The sequence below is a fragment of the Aotus nancymaae genome, unplaced genomic scaffold (assembly GCF_030222135.1).
Source record: "Aotus nancymaae isolate 86718 unplaced genomic scaffold, 86718_ANA_hifiasm-v0.15.2.pri h1tg000009l, whole genome shotgun sequence".
Lineage (NCBI taxonomy): Eukaryota > Metazoa > Chordata > Mammalia > Primates > Aotidae > Aotus > Aotus nancymaae.
In genome coordinates, this window is record NW_026988420.1 from 8,475,817 (window position 1) to 8,491,351 (window position 15,535).

At 38.2% G+C, this 15,535-nt stretch overlaps 1 protein-coding gene across 6 annotated transcripts in view; it reads left to right on the forward strand.

Annotated features, from left to right (window-relative positions):
* XPO4 (exportin 4) overlaps positions 1 to 12,551 on the forward strand; it is a 113,411-nt gene extending 100,860 nt beyond the window's left edge. For 4 of the 6 annotated variants that reach the window (XM_021664907.2, XM_064373537.1, XM_064373539.1 and 1 more), the window contains 5 exons: positions 317 to 435; positions 1,949 to 2,079; positions 2,965 to 3,082; positions 3,509 to 3,601; positions 7,052 to 12,551. In XM_021664907.2, coding sequence (XP_021520582.2) covers positions 317 to 435; positions 1,949 to 2,079; positions 2,965 to 3,082; positions 3,509 to 3,601; positions 7,052 to 7,249 — 659 coding nt within the window. In that variant the 3' untranslated portion in view covers positions 7,250 to 12,551. Of the gene's footprint in view, positions 1 to 316; positions 436 to 1,948; positions 2,080 to 2,964; positions 3,083 to 3,508; positions 3,602 to 4,382; positions 6,396 to 7,051 lie in introns of those variants that run through there. The other 2 variants (XM_064373538.1, XM_064373540.1) reach the window with 2 other exon arrangements.
* The last annotated feature ends 2,984 nt before the right edge of the window (positions 12,552 to 15,535 follow it).

Here is a 15,535-nt window from a genome sequence, read left to right on the forward strand (position 1 = left end):
TTGATTATTAGTTTTATTTCTAGACTGTCCCCTGCCTTTAGCCTCCCCAACACTTCTGTATCAAGTACTTATATCCCCCAATAAAACTCAAAAGGATGACATAGGGCTGGGGTCTCAGATCTTTTTTTCACCCCTGGATTTGCTGTCCCCTCCATCTCCTTGCCAGAGATGGGGCAGGATGAGCTCAGATTCTCTATTATTCACTCATTGATTTATTTAGGCTCTAGGGGTGAATTTATTTTCATAAGGGTAGAATACACACTTTGAAGATTGATTGATGTTACCACCATAAGCTTGAATCCTTTTATTTTAATAGATGAAGTGTTTAGAGGACATGAGCCAGGTCAAGCAGCAAACAGATCTGTGTCAGCAGCAGATGTTGTGTTGTATGGAGTAAACCTAATTCTGCCCTTGATGTCACAGGATCTCTTGAAGGTAATTAATGTAATTGCATGTGAACATACAACTATATGTACTTGAAGTTCAAAGATACTTTAGACAAGAATATATCTGTGATTTAATTAAGTGGTTGTATCTGTTAAGTGCACAGGAAGTTGCAATTTTTGCATTTTCATTAACGGTTACTTGTGCATGCTTCTCAGTAACATGGGCCTTTACTCAGTCTTTGTTCCTGCCCCAGAGTCCTGCAGGTACCCACACATTAGTAACTCGCTTTGTCAGGGACTGCTACAGAAAGAAGCCTGTCCTTTTAGAAACTACATTCTGTTAGCAGTTTTGATTAGCTCATAATTTGTCACTAAGGGAATAAAGTAAGTTATGTTTCAGTGTTTTCCTCTGATACTGTTTGAACATTCTCAGGTTGAGAGATTGAGCAAAGGAAAGCATTTTCCAAGAGGCACTGGGATTGTAAGCACCAAGACTGATGCTGTTTTAAAGTTTTTGCACATTCTGACTAGATTATGCCTTGGTTTTACCAGTTATATTGAGTGTGTGCTGGCGGTCAGGCAACTTTTTTCTACCTTCCGTAAGTACGGTAGAGGAAGGAGGTCTCTGGTTATGAGTTGTCATAGCAGGATAAGGGTGGGGATGAGGACATGGGTGGAAAGGAGGAGTTTGTGTGTGTATGTGTGTGTGCGTACGCATGCGCACAGGCACACACACACACGCACACACACGAGATAAAGACAAGGAAGGAGAGTAGGAGGAAGTAAGAGAGTAGAAGAGGCTGAGAAGTGCCCAGAAGGTGAGTATGAGAAGAATAAGAGTGCTGTTAGATTGCCAGCATAGCAGGATCTAACCGTGTGCTTCTGTCCTAGAGAATGTCTCTCATGATTGGAAACAATGCTGATGACCCCTGGTATTCACACAGCAGCTAGCAGGATGAGGAAGTTTAGTCAGCTCTCCATACTGATTTGCATTTAGGGTTTGTTTCAACAAATAAGCTATTAAACATTTCCGTGTGTATTTTTGTTAAGTGTGGTTAAACCAGACTACCTAATTTTACCTCAGTTCTCTAGGATAGTACAAGTGGAGAAATGTTTTTGGAAGCATAAAGACTGAATACTATGCTCTGTGCATAGTCTTAACAGTTTGCATTACCTCCTTGTATTTTTCCAATATGCTTGAATGGAAATACATTTACAAAAAGGTTTTACTCCCAAATTATTTAATAATTTTAAATCTGGCTGCCTTGTTTACTTATTCAGGGTAAACACAGAATATCTGGAATTGACCTTAGCTTTTATTAACTATCTAGAAGATAATTGTTTCTACTGTCTATTACTTTGTTTCATAGTAGTTACGAAAATATGCCCTTTATTGTAACCTGTTTTTACATTTAATTTGGTCTTCATGTTTTCTGTATCTTGCACATGCTTTAAAGAAATCATTATATTTAGAAGCTTGTCAGTTACATAATTTTATTGCATTGATGAAAATAAAAATTGGATACTAATAAGAATCTAAATATTTAATATTTCTTTTTCAGTTTCCAACCCTTTGTAATCAATACTACAAATTAATCACATTTATCTGTGAGATTTTTCCTGAAAAAATACCACAGCTTCCTGAGGATCTGTTTAAAAGTCTGATGTACTCCCTAGAGTTAGGAATGACATCATATCCTTTAAATGAACATCATTGTTACTTGTCCCTTGGGGAAAAAGATCTTCCTGTAAAAAAAGTTTTTTAGGTTTTCATTTTTCTTTTGTGATTCAATTTTATTTAAAAAAAAACAAAAACAAAAAACTCTGGGCTGGGTGCGGTGGCTTATGCCTGTAATACCAGCACTTTGGGTGACTGAGGTGGGTGGAACGCCTGAGGTCAGGAGTTTGAGATCAGCCTGGCCAACATGGTGAAACCCTGTCTCTACTAAAAATATAGAACATTAGCCAGGTGTCGTAGTGGACGTCTGTAATCCCAGCTACTTGGGGGGCTGAGGCAGGAGAATCGCTTGAACCCAGGAGGCAGAGGTTGCAGTGAGCCAAGATCACACCATTGCACTCCAGCCTGGGTGACGAGTGAAACTCCGTCTCAAAAACAAAAAAGGAAACAAACTCTGTCACCTCTATAACTGCTCTATTTCTGTGTTTCTTTTGTTAGTTGGCTTCGTCCTGTTCTCCTTTCACAGATCTCTGAGGCATTCGGTCCTGGTTCCATAGTCACTCCTTCATCAGGGCCCCATTAATAATGCTGAGCTGGGTCTTTGGTCTTAGGTCTAATTGTAGAGAATAATATGACTTTTTAATAAGTTGTATGTATTGTAAACTGAAACAAGCTATATACATCACCAGACTCAAACCCAAAACCCTTATAGGCCATCTGAAAAACACTGGAAATCTTCTTTCCTTATATAACTCAGTGAAGATATTCCCCACGAATCTTCTTGTGTATCTGTATTCATTTCTAGAAACAGTCATTCATTTAATACTAGCTATGATTTTTTAAAATCTTTTATAAATCAAGTATATCCAATCTAGTTTGTTCTTTGACCTTCATGATCAGAATGAGTTCGGAGGTTTGCCAGCTTTGCCTGGAGGCCTTGACACCGTTAGCTGAACAGTGTGCAAAAGCACAAGAAACAGATTCACCACTTTTTCTAGCAACACGGCACTTTCTTAAGGTAAGATGTCTGTGTGGTAGGTCAGAAAATCATCTATTTTTAGAAGTTTGGTTGGTGCACATAATTCTGCATTCAAATGAGGAAATGCTTCCATTCTTTTGGGGACGGGAAACCGTGACTTCCTGTTCACTGTTTTTTCTGGAGATAACTCTTCATGGACACATTCTCATCCACCATTTCTTGTGTTCTTGAAAATTGATGTAATAAATATTGACGGAATTTGGTATTTTTGATTGTTCAGATACCACAGCAAGTAGCAATATCTGTAAGGTATGCTTGTTTGTTTTTTTAAAACATTAAGAAAAATTTCAGATTGATTTAATAACTAGAATAACAACCAACCTTCTTTTTTTTTTTGGACTGGGGAGGGACTGGAGGATATATGATCATCATATGTTTTTATTAAGAAGTCTTATGTAATTTCAGCTGGTTTTTGATATGCTGGTTTTGCAAAAGCACAACACAGAGATGACCACTGCAGCTGGTGAAGCTTTCTACACGTTGGTGTGTTTGCACCAGGTACTGGACATGCCTCTCTTCAGGGGACTCTTCTCATGCTGTTTTGCAAAGAGATTGTTGAGATAGATGGTGGGTCATTAATTCCTGCTTTCTTATAGGATCTGTGACTCAGTGCCTCAGTTTCATTTCAACGAGGCAGTATTTCTTACCTTCTTTATTAGCTTTCACATGTCAGTTTGTGTTTATCTGACAGCTGTTTGTCAGTTCAAAACATTTATTTTTTCTTCTCCACCACTGTGAACCATCCTTTGCAATGCTTACTGCCCCAAGCCTGTCCTTAAACAACTGTGCTGGGAATGAGGAATACATAATGGGTGTGTGAGGAACTCATGATTTTGTGAGGGAGACAAAATGGCGGACAAGGAAGAGTCTGCCTTCAGACAGTATGGAAGACAGTACATTATTGCATATTATATTATAGAAAACAGTATACTATTTATTTTGTTGATCTTCTAAAGACTCTGAAGCATCACTGATAATGGGGTTAATATAAAAGTTAGGCCAGCTTACGTCTCTCCCCAATTCTGATAGAATAGGTGCCTGTGAAGTTTATGAAAAGGACCATATTGAATATTTTACTGCCTCAGTTTCCCATTTTCCTCTCCCATGAGCGTGCGCGTGCACACACACACACACACCCTCCCAGCATGGCCAAGTTATTGACTAGAGAAACTTGGCATTTTATTTCCGTCTTTAAAAAAGGGTTTAGAAAAGGTCTTCTGTACTGTTTAAAGACCTCCTTTCTCCAGACTTCTCGTAACATCTGTGTCCCCATTTGAAGGTGCTCTGGGACTTCATTTCTTGCTGTCTGCCGTAGGCTGCCACTTCCTGCAGGTAGTACCTGCTCTCAAATCTGTGCTCTTTTTCTGCCATTTGACTGACTTGTTGCTTACTAGCAAGGTAGACTTCTTATCTGCATATATTTAAACCATGACATTCTGATTCTCTCCCTTCCCTTCCCTTCCTTCCCCTCCCCTCCCCTCTCCTCCCCTTCCCCTTCCTTCCCCTTCCTCTCCTCTCCCTTTCCCCTCCCTTCTCCCCTCCCTTCCCTCCCCTCTTTCCTTCTTTTTCTCTTTCCTTCCTCCTTCCCTGCTTCCCTCCCTTCTCTCTCTTTCTTAATTTTCTTTCTTTCCTTCCTTTTTTGCTTCCTTTCTTTCTTGCTTCCTTCCTTCCCTTTCTTTCATTTCTTTTTCCCTTCTTTTCTCTCCCACTCTCTTCCACCCTGTCTCTTCCTCCCCCCCTTCCCTTCCTTCTTTCTCTTCCTTCTCTATTTCTCTCTCTCTTTTTTCTTTTAATATATTTACACACGGTAGAAAAGAGCAGGTTTTAGGAATGGCGAGTATGATACCTGCTGCCTGGCCTCAGAGGCTCTACTATCTCGATTTTTTTTTTTTTTTTTTGAGACAGGGTCTCACTTTGTCACCCAGGCTGGAGCGTAGTGGTACAATTAATGTTCATTTCAGCCTTGGCCTCTTGGCCTCAAGCGATCCTCCCATCTCCCCAAGTAGCTGGGACTATAGGCATGCACCACCACACCTGGCTTGTTTTTTGTAGAGATGGAGTTTCACCAGGCTTTTATCGAGCTCTTGAACTCAAGCAATCCACCCACCTCGGCCTCCCAAAGTGCCTAAGATTACAGGTGTGAGCCACCACGCCTGGCCACTTCTACCATTTCTTATGAGTAGGGAAATGATAGGAGATTATACTTGGTCCCCTGTGAACAGGACTGTCCCTTGGACAGGGCAGTTAGGGGAGCCACCGTGGCTCCATGGTTTGGGGGTTGGGATGCTGCACCTCACCCTTCTTTTCCAAATGTAATTAACATTTGGTTTCACCATTTTGGTCTATCATGATATCCCAAGAAGCCAATGAAAAATAACAGCAGGCCAAACACAGTGGCTCATGCCTGTAATTTTTGCACTTTGGGAGGCCAAAGCAGGTGGATCGCTTGAGGCCTGGAGCTTGAGACCAGCCTGCTCAGCATTGCAAAACCTTGTCTCTACTAAAAACACAAAAATTAGACAGGCATGGTGGCACATGCCTGTAGTCCCAGACTCTTGGGAGGCTGAGGTGGGAGGATCACTTGAACCAAGGAAGTGGAGGTTGCAGTGAGACAGGGTCTCACTCTGTTGCCCAGGCTGGAGTGCAGTGGAGCAATCATGGCTCAGCACAGCCTCAACCTCCTGGACTCAAGTGATCCTTTCACCTCAGTCTCCCAAGTAGCTAGGTCTGTAGCTGTGCACCACCACAACTGCCTAATTTCTAAATTTTTTGTAGAGATGGGGTCTCACTGTGTTGCCCAAGCTGGTCTCAAATTCCTGAGCTTGAGCAGTCTTCCCTCCTAAGCCTCCCAAGTGCTGCCATTAAAGGCCTGAGCCACTGTGCCTGGCCAGGCCAGCTTTTTTCAGGAGAGCTTACCTCTGACCTAGTTGAATTTCCCTCAAACCCATATCTTCTTTCACTTTCCTTTATAAGGCTTTGTGATAGAGTGTTAAAAATAGAAAACTCGGCCGGGCGCGGTGGCTCACGCCTGTAATCCCAGCAATTTGGGAGGCTGAGGCGGGCGGATCACAAGGTCAAGAGATTGAGACCAGCCTGGCCAATGTGATGAAACCCCATCTCTACTAAAAATACAAAAAAACTAGCCGAGCGTGGTGGCACACGCCTGTGGTCCCAGCTACTCGGGAGGCTGAGGCGGAAGAATCGCTTGAACCCAGGAGGCGGAGGTTGCAGTGAGCAGAGATGGCGCCACTGCACTCCAGCCTGGTGACAGAGCAAGACTCTGTCTCAAAAAAAAAAAAAAAAAAAAAAAGAAAACTCCCCATATTCCTGTATTTACTAAAGCCCCTTTCCTGCCCTTTCTCTAAGGGCTGCTGGGTACAGTGCTGGCTTGGAGCTTTCAGAGTGCTCTGCTCCACTTGGAGAAGACGCTGGAATATATTTCTCTGCCCCCTCCTCCCGAAGGTTTCCTGCCTGTTCTGTCTTTGTGCACATTGCTGTCCTCAGAACTGTGTGAACAAGATGTCTCTATTAACCTCTGGGGAACTATTGCAGACTTAGATTATGTGTAATACACAAAATAAATAGGAATAATGTGCTTTGAAGAGGCAGCATAACGAAGTTGATTATCACATGGGTCTTGGGGCCAAATTGCCTGGATTCTTGCTTGATCTGAGCCATATCACCTCACCTCACTGAGTGTGGAAACCTTCACCTCTGGAATGAGAATAGAAACAGTACCTGTCTTGAAGCATTGCCATAAATGATAGATGAATTAACTCATGGAAAGGTTTTCAAACAGTAGGACTTAAATGCTGAATTACTCTTAAATGTTAACTCTTAAAATGTGCCCCTGCCTTTTAGAATCCCACAATCCAGTAACTGACATATAACTACTTGTATGATATTCTCAGAGGATATATTCTTGTATATACTTTCTCTCTTCAATAGGCTGAATATTCTGAACTGGTTGAAACATTACTGTCAAGTCAGCAAGACCCAGTTATTTACCAGAGATTAGCAGATGCCTTCAACAAGCTCACTGCAAGCAGCACTCCTCCAACGCTGGATCGAAAGCAGAAGATGGCCTTCTTAAAGAGTTTAGAAGAATTTATGGCAAATGTTGGTGGTCTCCTTTGTGTAAAATAAACAACAGAACTTTATGCTTAATTGAGATCCTTTCTGCAAAGTGCACTGAATTGCTGAAAGTTGACTTGAGTCTTGTCCTGTTCCTCAGTTCATTTGGCCATTTTGGATTTTGGAGAGCCTGAAACTTTGATATGTATGTATGTATGTAATGCAGTGAAACAGGAGAGGTCAACTTGGAATCAGCTTTTGCTGTTAAGTGTTAGCCACAATCTGTCATACATATGTCTTTTAGATTTTGAATGGTGATTTAAAATTTTCAAAATGAAATTCCATATATGTGCAAACAGATATGGGCACCATGAAATACATATGCAGTGCCTTTTTTCCTTTTAACATAGGTGGCTAGCCAAAGTTTAGAATTTTTGTCATTAAATATTAAATGGATATATGCTAGGCAGTGTTTCTGAAAATCTCCATAGAGCGCCTGCATCACTTGAGGAGCTGGTAAAAAGGTAGATTCTTAGGCCCAACTGTAGATCTTCAGAGTCAGAAGGTCTGGTTGTTGGGCCCAGGAGTCTTCATGTTAATAAGCTTCTCCCTTCCATCACCCCAAAAGTTTGAAATCAATGAGAGACATTGAAAACTCTTAAGAGGTTTTGTGCTTTCTAGCTTTTCCTCCCTTTGATGATTAGGTTTGTAATTCAGCAGGAAGGGAAAACATCACCAGGGGTTTGTTGGCTTTTTCTTAGCTTGCTTTCTTGCTTTTCTTGCTTTCTCTCTCTCTCTCTCTCTCTCTCTCTTTTTTTTCTTTCTCTCTCTCTTACATCAACCCAGTGTTGCAGGTTTTGTGTAATACAAGTCACTAGTCATACTCTTATGCCTGAACTTGAGGAATATATACATGTATATTTTTGTTCCATAAAAATAACCTTAGGAACTGTAGCCATTTCATTGCCTTAATTTTAAGAGGAAAATATAAAAACCGCTGATTTGTTTTAGTAAGAAACCACGTCTTGATGCTTCAGAGTTGGTTTAGGGTGTTAGCTGCTATGAACCTGTGCCCCTTCCAATCGTGTATTTATGTAGGTTTATCAGTGAAATGAAAGGCTTGTTCCCGTCTAGTCTTAACTTTTTGAGTGTGTTTCTATCCAGACACATAGCCCGTATCTACTCTAAATGGCTTGCTTAAGCAATAATTATTTTAAAGGATGTGAATTACTGATTCACACAGACTATTGCACGTTGGGGCATTAGGGGCAATAATTCTTCTCCAGTCATGGGAGTCACGTGAATTTAATTTTAGAGATTAAAAATTCACTTTAGATCCTCTACTTTGATCTTTAATTAAGATTTTTATACAGCTGCCATGCTCCCATAATTCAGTGTGCCAGCTTAAATTATGGAAATAAAAGCTAATTTATCAACAGCGGCATATGAAACTCCGCCTACTGCAATACTTTCACAACACAGTGACAGGTAGAGGACTCTGGCACAGGTGCACTCATGAAAATCGGCTTCCACCATGTTCCTGACACCTGTCTGCTAAACCATGCTGCAGATACAGTTTTTATACCTGATTGCACATAGCATATATGTCATTACATGTGTTGCTGTGCAAAACTGTATAATTCTGTGCTATTAACAGTTAACAAAACTGGAGCATCTAAATTACATCCAACCTGTGCATGTGATGTTAGGTAGATGTGAATGCAGGGCCTTGGGCCATAACTTTTTGAGGAACATGTCTCTCAATCTCATCACTATTGAGTCACAATTAAGGGGAAGCAAAAACATCTTGAAAGACTGCTAGGAAGGAAGTAAATACCAGTCTTCATGAAGTACACGTTTCTATATTTTAAAAAATACTTTGAATGATGCATTTATTTTTAGGTGTTTTTTTTTTTCCCTTAAAAAACTTGAAGTGATATGCAGCAGTAATCTATTGGTTTTGCATTGTTCTTAGTGTTTTGTGTTTCCCAGCTCCCTCAAGCTTTCTCGGCTGTTGTGAATTATATATATCTGTGTGTATGGTGAGTACAGTCTCTTTACTAGAGGGCACTGAAACACACAATTGACTGGACAGGTCCACATGCCATGAGAAAACTATAATCAAGTTATTAAAAATAAAGATGAGTGGCAAAGGAATGCCTTGGTAAGTAAAAAGGCATCTGTATTTAATAGCTTTTATTCAGATGGCAACATATTTGCAAAATTTGCCCAGATCCTATTACAAAACTAAAAATAGAAAATTTCATCTCCATATTCCTGAGGCGTAATTTCATTAGACCAGTTTTAGTTAAAAAAGACCTTCTTCAGATTGGACCAAATAACACTTAACCAGATCACCAGAATGTTGAATGTTGGCACACTGGGGTGGGGAGAAGCCACTACCATTTTTTAGGTGATGGGGATGCCACTGAGTTGCAATGGCTAGACCTTTTCAGGGTGGTTGTGTGCATGTCTGCCTGATTGGATGTTTGTTCACATTGTGTCTTCTTTGATTTTGTCCAGTTTTGTCTTTAGCTATGTTTATTAACTTCTCTCGTCTTGTTTTGTTTTAATGCTCTTGACCCAGTGGGTATCAAGAACACTGGCTTAATTCTAATCAGTTGATTTTTTTTTTCCTATTAAAACTGTTAAGTTGTTAAAACATTTTTTAAAATAAAAACATTATTTGTGCCCTCTTTTATATATGTTAAAGGGACACTGTCAAGTATTTCATTTTTAAATTTTTGTTTTATAAAATTTCTGTTGTTCATGTAGTTCCTTTAACCTCTAGTTTTCCAGACATTCTTTGTTTATTTCTTATTTTATTCTCCTTGACCCATTTGTTTCCCAAGGCACAATCACTATAAAGACTTTATACTTCCACAGTCTGATAATGTAGTAGCACCTGTAACTGTGTTTTTGTTCTGTTAAAAAGATTGATTTGCTTTTATGGTCCTTGGGCTGGATGGGTGGCTGCCTCAGTAGCAAAAGTACTTGACAGTATTTGACAGTGTCCTTTCCAACACTGTCATTTGGGTCTTTCAGGCTGGCCATCTCTGTTGGAAGACAGCTGCATCAAGTTTTTGTCTGGTGTAAAGTGTGACATTTAATGTAAACAAACTGCAGGTTTTTTTCAAACTAATTTTAAGAATTTAATCTTATTTCATTGTAAACTGTATAATTATATTACATTACTCTGTTAGATGAGATGGTTACTACTACTTTTCCACGATTTTCATTTCAAAAGCAAGTATCTATATAATTTCCCCCCAGTCAGCATTATTTAACCCTCCCCTTAACTGTCTTTGAACTTTCTCTTTTACCAAAAATGTCAGGTCTTTAGGGTTGTAAATCACCATGTTTCCCATTTCTGTTAATACTTCTATGAACCCCTCAAGTATTGAAGGGAACTAGCTATAAGCTTCAAGGATTACAAGTTTGAGTCTCCTAGTAATCAGCATCATTCTGAACCCTGAAATGGTATTTTTTTCTGTTGGAATTTTTACCTGTTTGCCATCTCTGTTGTTAGAGATGGTTGTCAATAGACCTTACTAAGTTAGCTGTCTTTGATGAGGAATTATTGTTATTGGTTCCTGAATAAAATATTAGCCTTTTAAGTCAGAAGGAACCTTAGTACTTCTTAGGGTTTTGTTTTGTTTTTTTAAACCAGAGAATAAGGAACTGATTTGGATATGAGGTTTAACATAATTTTCTATGTTTTCCCACAAAACAACATAGTTGATTTGAGGATATAATGTTTTAAATTATTTTTAAATGTAAGTGGATATTCTCTGACTTGGTAACTATGTTCTGAAAACACTGCATTTAATAATTTTTAAAAATTGATTTTCTAAAATTAAAATGTCCAAATTAGGCATATTGCTGAGCTCAAATTATTTGAAGTGCCATGGTTCCAGTTGAACTTTAAGCATATTTTCATTTAGATATAAAAAATGTGAAGTATGCCTGGTTGATTATAATGAGAACCCATGACATAGTTAACCAAATAATATGTTTGGTTCAAATAAAACTAGAAGTTTAATATTGGGCATTCATTCTTTATAAAGAGGATGAATGAAGAAATTGGTTTCCTACTGTAGTGCTCTATGGGTAAGTCTTAGTGAAGACCGGAATGCTGAAGTCAGCTGTGGCGATTCCCTCCTAGGAATTAGGAGATTCAGTTTGCCCATTACCTGCTTGAAACTCACATCTTTACCCTCCTCTCTCACTGGCCCTCCCAGCAATTGGAGAGTTGGTTTTTGTTTTGTTTTGTTTCTGTTTTCTCCTAGTCTTAGCTAGGCCTCTTAGCTATTAGGAACTGTCAGACACATACTAGTAGCTAATTTTCCTAGCCTGAAATTACTGCATCTGCACTATGTACCTACTGGGGATCTGACCTCAAGTGTTTTCTGAGCCCAGGCTTCCTGGTGTGGTGTCTTTTACCACATAAAATTATTTCAAATTGCAAATGTTGGTATTGTGATTTGATTCTCTGTACAAAGAAAGAAGTTCTATGCAGTGAGTTTGTGGTTTAATGGTCACAAAAATGTTAGCACTGCTACCACTCAGCACGTGTACAATTTTTTAAATTTATAAATATTAAAATTTTAAACTTACACTAAGACTTCTCAGTTTTTTTTAAAGACCTAGGGATGAGTGTACTGTTTAAATATTTACCTCTATTAACATAACTAATGAAGGTATAAAGTTGCATTTAGTTTTTCAGAAGATGCTGCAATATGATTTTAGGAAATAAGGCTATGTATTGAGCCAGTTACAGGCTGAGTATCAAGTTGATAAAATTTTATTTATATTTTTAAAGTTCATAAATGGGAGTTAAAAATGTGTCTTTTCACTAAATATTTTTATTACATTTTTGTTTTGACCGTGTGTGATTTGTTCATGGGTACTTAGCTAGACTCTTTTATGAAACTCATTGAAATGGTGCTTGTTTGTTTACCATTATAGGACGATTGACACTGGGGACGTTACATAGTCCTAAAATAATTTTAAATTTAAAAAAATGAAGACATCTGTACAGATAAAAATCAAGATTTTCATTACCTTCTGGGAGAACTCCTGGCACTCACAGTATTAAAAATAGGAAAATTTTATCTATGTTTTATATTTACATCAGCCCACAGTCTTAGAAACAATTCCACAGTTATTAGTTAAATCATTAGATTTGGTGCATATTTAGTAAATACTTTTAGCAGTTTGAGTCATTGTTTTTGGCCTTTCAGGGGAAGTGGAGAATTACCAACTTAATGTGTGCTAGACAGACCCACCCTTTGCCCAGTGTTAAATCTTGTAAACATATGAAGTGAAAAGTTAATTTTTAAAGAAAATACATTTTTAAAATGTTCATTTTTAACCTGAATTTGCTTTGAGTATTCTTTGATTTGTAATGTTGTTATTTAGGTTATATTGAGATTTATTCCACTCCAAAGGTGGATAAGGAAAAGTTATTTAAGAAAACCAATCAGAGGGCAGTTTGAATTTTTGTTTTTCTTTCATTACCAGCTGTGGGGCCATACACACAGGCTAATCATCTGTCATTCGAGAGCCACAGATGATTTCAAAGGTCCCAAATATATAAAAATCTATAACTTTAAAAAAAGACATCTTTAATGGTGCTCTGCAAAAATACAATCGGTTTATATTGAGTGGCTTATGAGTGACTCCTTTGACATGCCGATTAGATTATGGAACAGTTTTTTTTGTTAAACATAGGATCCCAGACTGGGTCTTATGCATTCTGTGTAATCTCAAATGGCAGTTTAGTTTGACTTTCTTTGAAAACTAAGTGGAAATGGCATATTTGGTGAAATTAATGAAAGAATCTTTTGCTGGGAATTTCCACACAGCACCTCCGGTAGCATTCTGTCTCAGTTCTGGCACGTAATCCAACCTCCTACCCAGTGTCCTTGTAAATTATTATATTTTTTTTTTTGAGACGGAGTTTCGCTCTTGTTACCCAGGCTGGAGTGCTTGTAAATTATTCTTAATATATAGCATGAGAGTGAACTGAGATAAGTCATTCATGTTTCCCAGAACAAACTGAAACAAATAGGATGTGCTAAACATTTCTATTCCCATAGTAGTGAGCAGTTTTATTCTGTTTTGATAATGTTCACCTCTGCCTACTTTACCATCTTAGACTTCAAATGCTCCTTTAAGTAAGCCCAAGATGTATTGAGTAGTGGAACTTCTTATTTGTACACTTGTTTATAACTGCACTGCCCTGGAAGTTATGATTATTTCTGAGGACTGACCTGGTAAAGCTACTCGAACTGTTAGAGTGCACGGTAGAGGCAGACCTAGATTCAATTCCTTACTAAGTTACTTAGGGCTTACATTAATTTCCACAGGTCTGTTGTCCATATCATGAGCTCATGAATGTTCTTCCCAAAGAAAAAATTTAAAACAGTGATGGATAAAATATAGTAGTAGATGCTCAATAAATTTCATTATATTTAAAGATTATTTCTGAAAACACATTTCATTAGATAAATGTATCCTAACACTAAGTCAGATACCTAATAGTCAATTGCTTTTAAATACATAGTGTAATATCTTCATATTGATACAGTGTGATAACACTAACCACAACCACTCTAGGGATATTGGGGCAGAGTTAACCATATTATTTCCTATATTTTGTTTTAAATGAGAAAATGGATCTATTTATGTCAACTATCTTAGTCCGTTCTATTTAAATCAACCATCTTAGTCTGTTTATGCTGTTAGAATACCTGAGACTGAAGAACAGAAACTTATTTCTCACATTTCTGGAGGCTGCCCTTCGCCTTCTATTATGTGGAAGAGGCAAGAAAGCTGTCACCAGATGCTGGCAAGAAACAATCAACACCTTCCTTCAAGCCCGTTTATAATGGGACCTAATTTCATTCATAAGGGAGGAATTCTCTTGGCCTAATCACCTCTTAAAGGCCCCACCTCTTCATACTGGCCCATTGGCAACACTTGAATTTTGCAAGGGGCTATTCAAACTACAGCAATGATTTTATTTTCTGCTGAATATGCACCTGTTATTTCTACAACAATGGAAAAATCCTAACACTGATTCCCAAAGTGAGTTTCATGCATTAGTAGTTTTAAAAAAATAGTTGCTGTTAAATAAGTTTTGAGAAATAAAACAGGTTTCTTTAGTGCATTAAGTTGAAGGCTTTAATACATGAATGCCTATTGTGAAACGCAGAAGAATTGAATCAGATTTTCCTTATTTTATTTAATACAGTCTTCTCAAATTACCTTATAGGACTGGAAATCTAAGAAATATCCTTTGCAACATGCTTAGGATAATTTGAGTAACTGTGATAAAGCACTCAAACAATGGAAGAAAAACAAACACTTAAATCTGTTTTTGTAATTACAGGTAATTTCTTCGTTGTTAAGAAGAACTGAGTCTAGTGTGGTTTGTTTTTGTTATTTTGAAATGGGAGATACCCTCTGTCACCCAGGCTGGAGTGCAGTGGTGTGATCACGACTCACTACAACCTCCACCTCCTGGGCGTGAGCGATTCTCCTGCCTCAACCTCCCAAGTAACTGGGAATACAGGCGTGCGCCACCACACCTGGCTAATTTTTGTAACTTTAGTAGAGATGCAGTTTTGCCATGTTGGCCAGGCTGGTCTCAAACTCTTGACCTCAGGTGATCCGCTAGCCTTGGGCTCCCAAAGTGCTGGGATTACTGGTGTGAGCCCCGCACCTGGCCCCGAGTCTAGTTCCCTTTCTTTTTTGCACCATTTCTGAAGAGAAGCAATATCAACAAAAATCATTGGTGAATACAAAAGGAAAATTGCTGAATTGAAATTGATCTGAAAGCATCCGTGTCCAATTTAACTGGATAAGTAATTTTCCCTTTAATGAGAATGAGTATTCCTTTAATATTTTACATGTTCATGATTTGCAAAAACCATTACATTACAATGCATAGGTTCCACCAGGAAAACATTTACTGTATTACTGTCATGCTGTCTGAGCAATCAGCTCTACTGAAGGTAAAAAAAAAAAAAAAAAACTCTGACATCTGTGGTCACTTTAATAGTAAAAATAGGATATAGTAAAATACATGAAGATAACATGTCTTACACGCTATTAAAGCAATGGAAGCTTTGAAAGCTTAAAATGACCTGTTTCAGACTCAATTTGATTGAATGTAAACCTCTGTTAAAGTAATTATAAGCTAAGGCAGTTTTGTTTATTGAACACAACCTCTGTAAAAAATGCACTTATAAAAGTTGGTTATTGTTTCTTGGTTTGTGTTAATTTCTTTTAGTTTGCTTTATATGTTTTCTTCCTGATCCTTTTCCAGGATACACCTGATCTTGAAATATT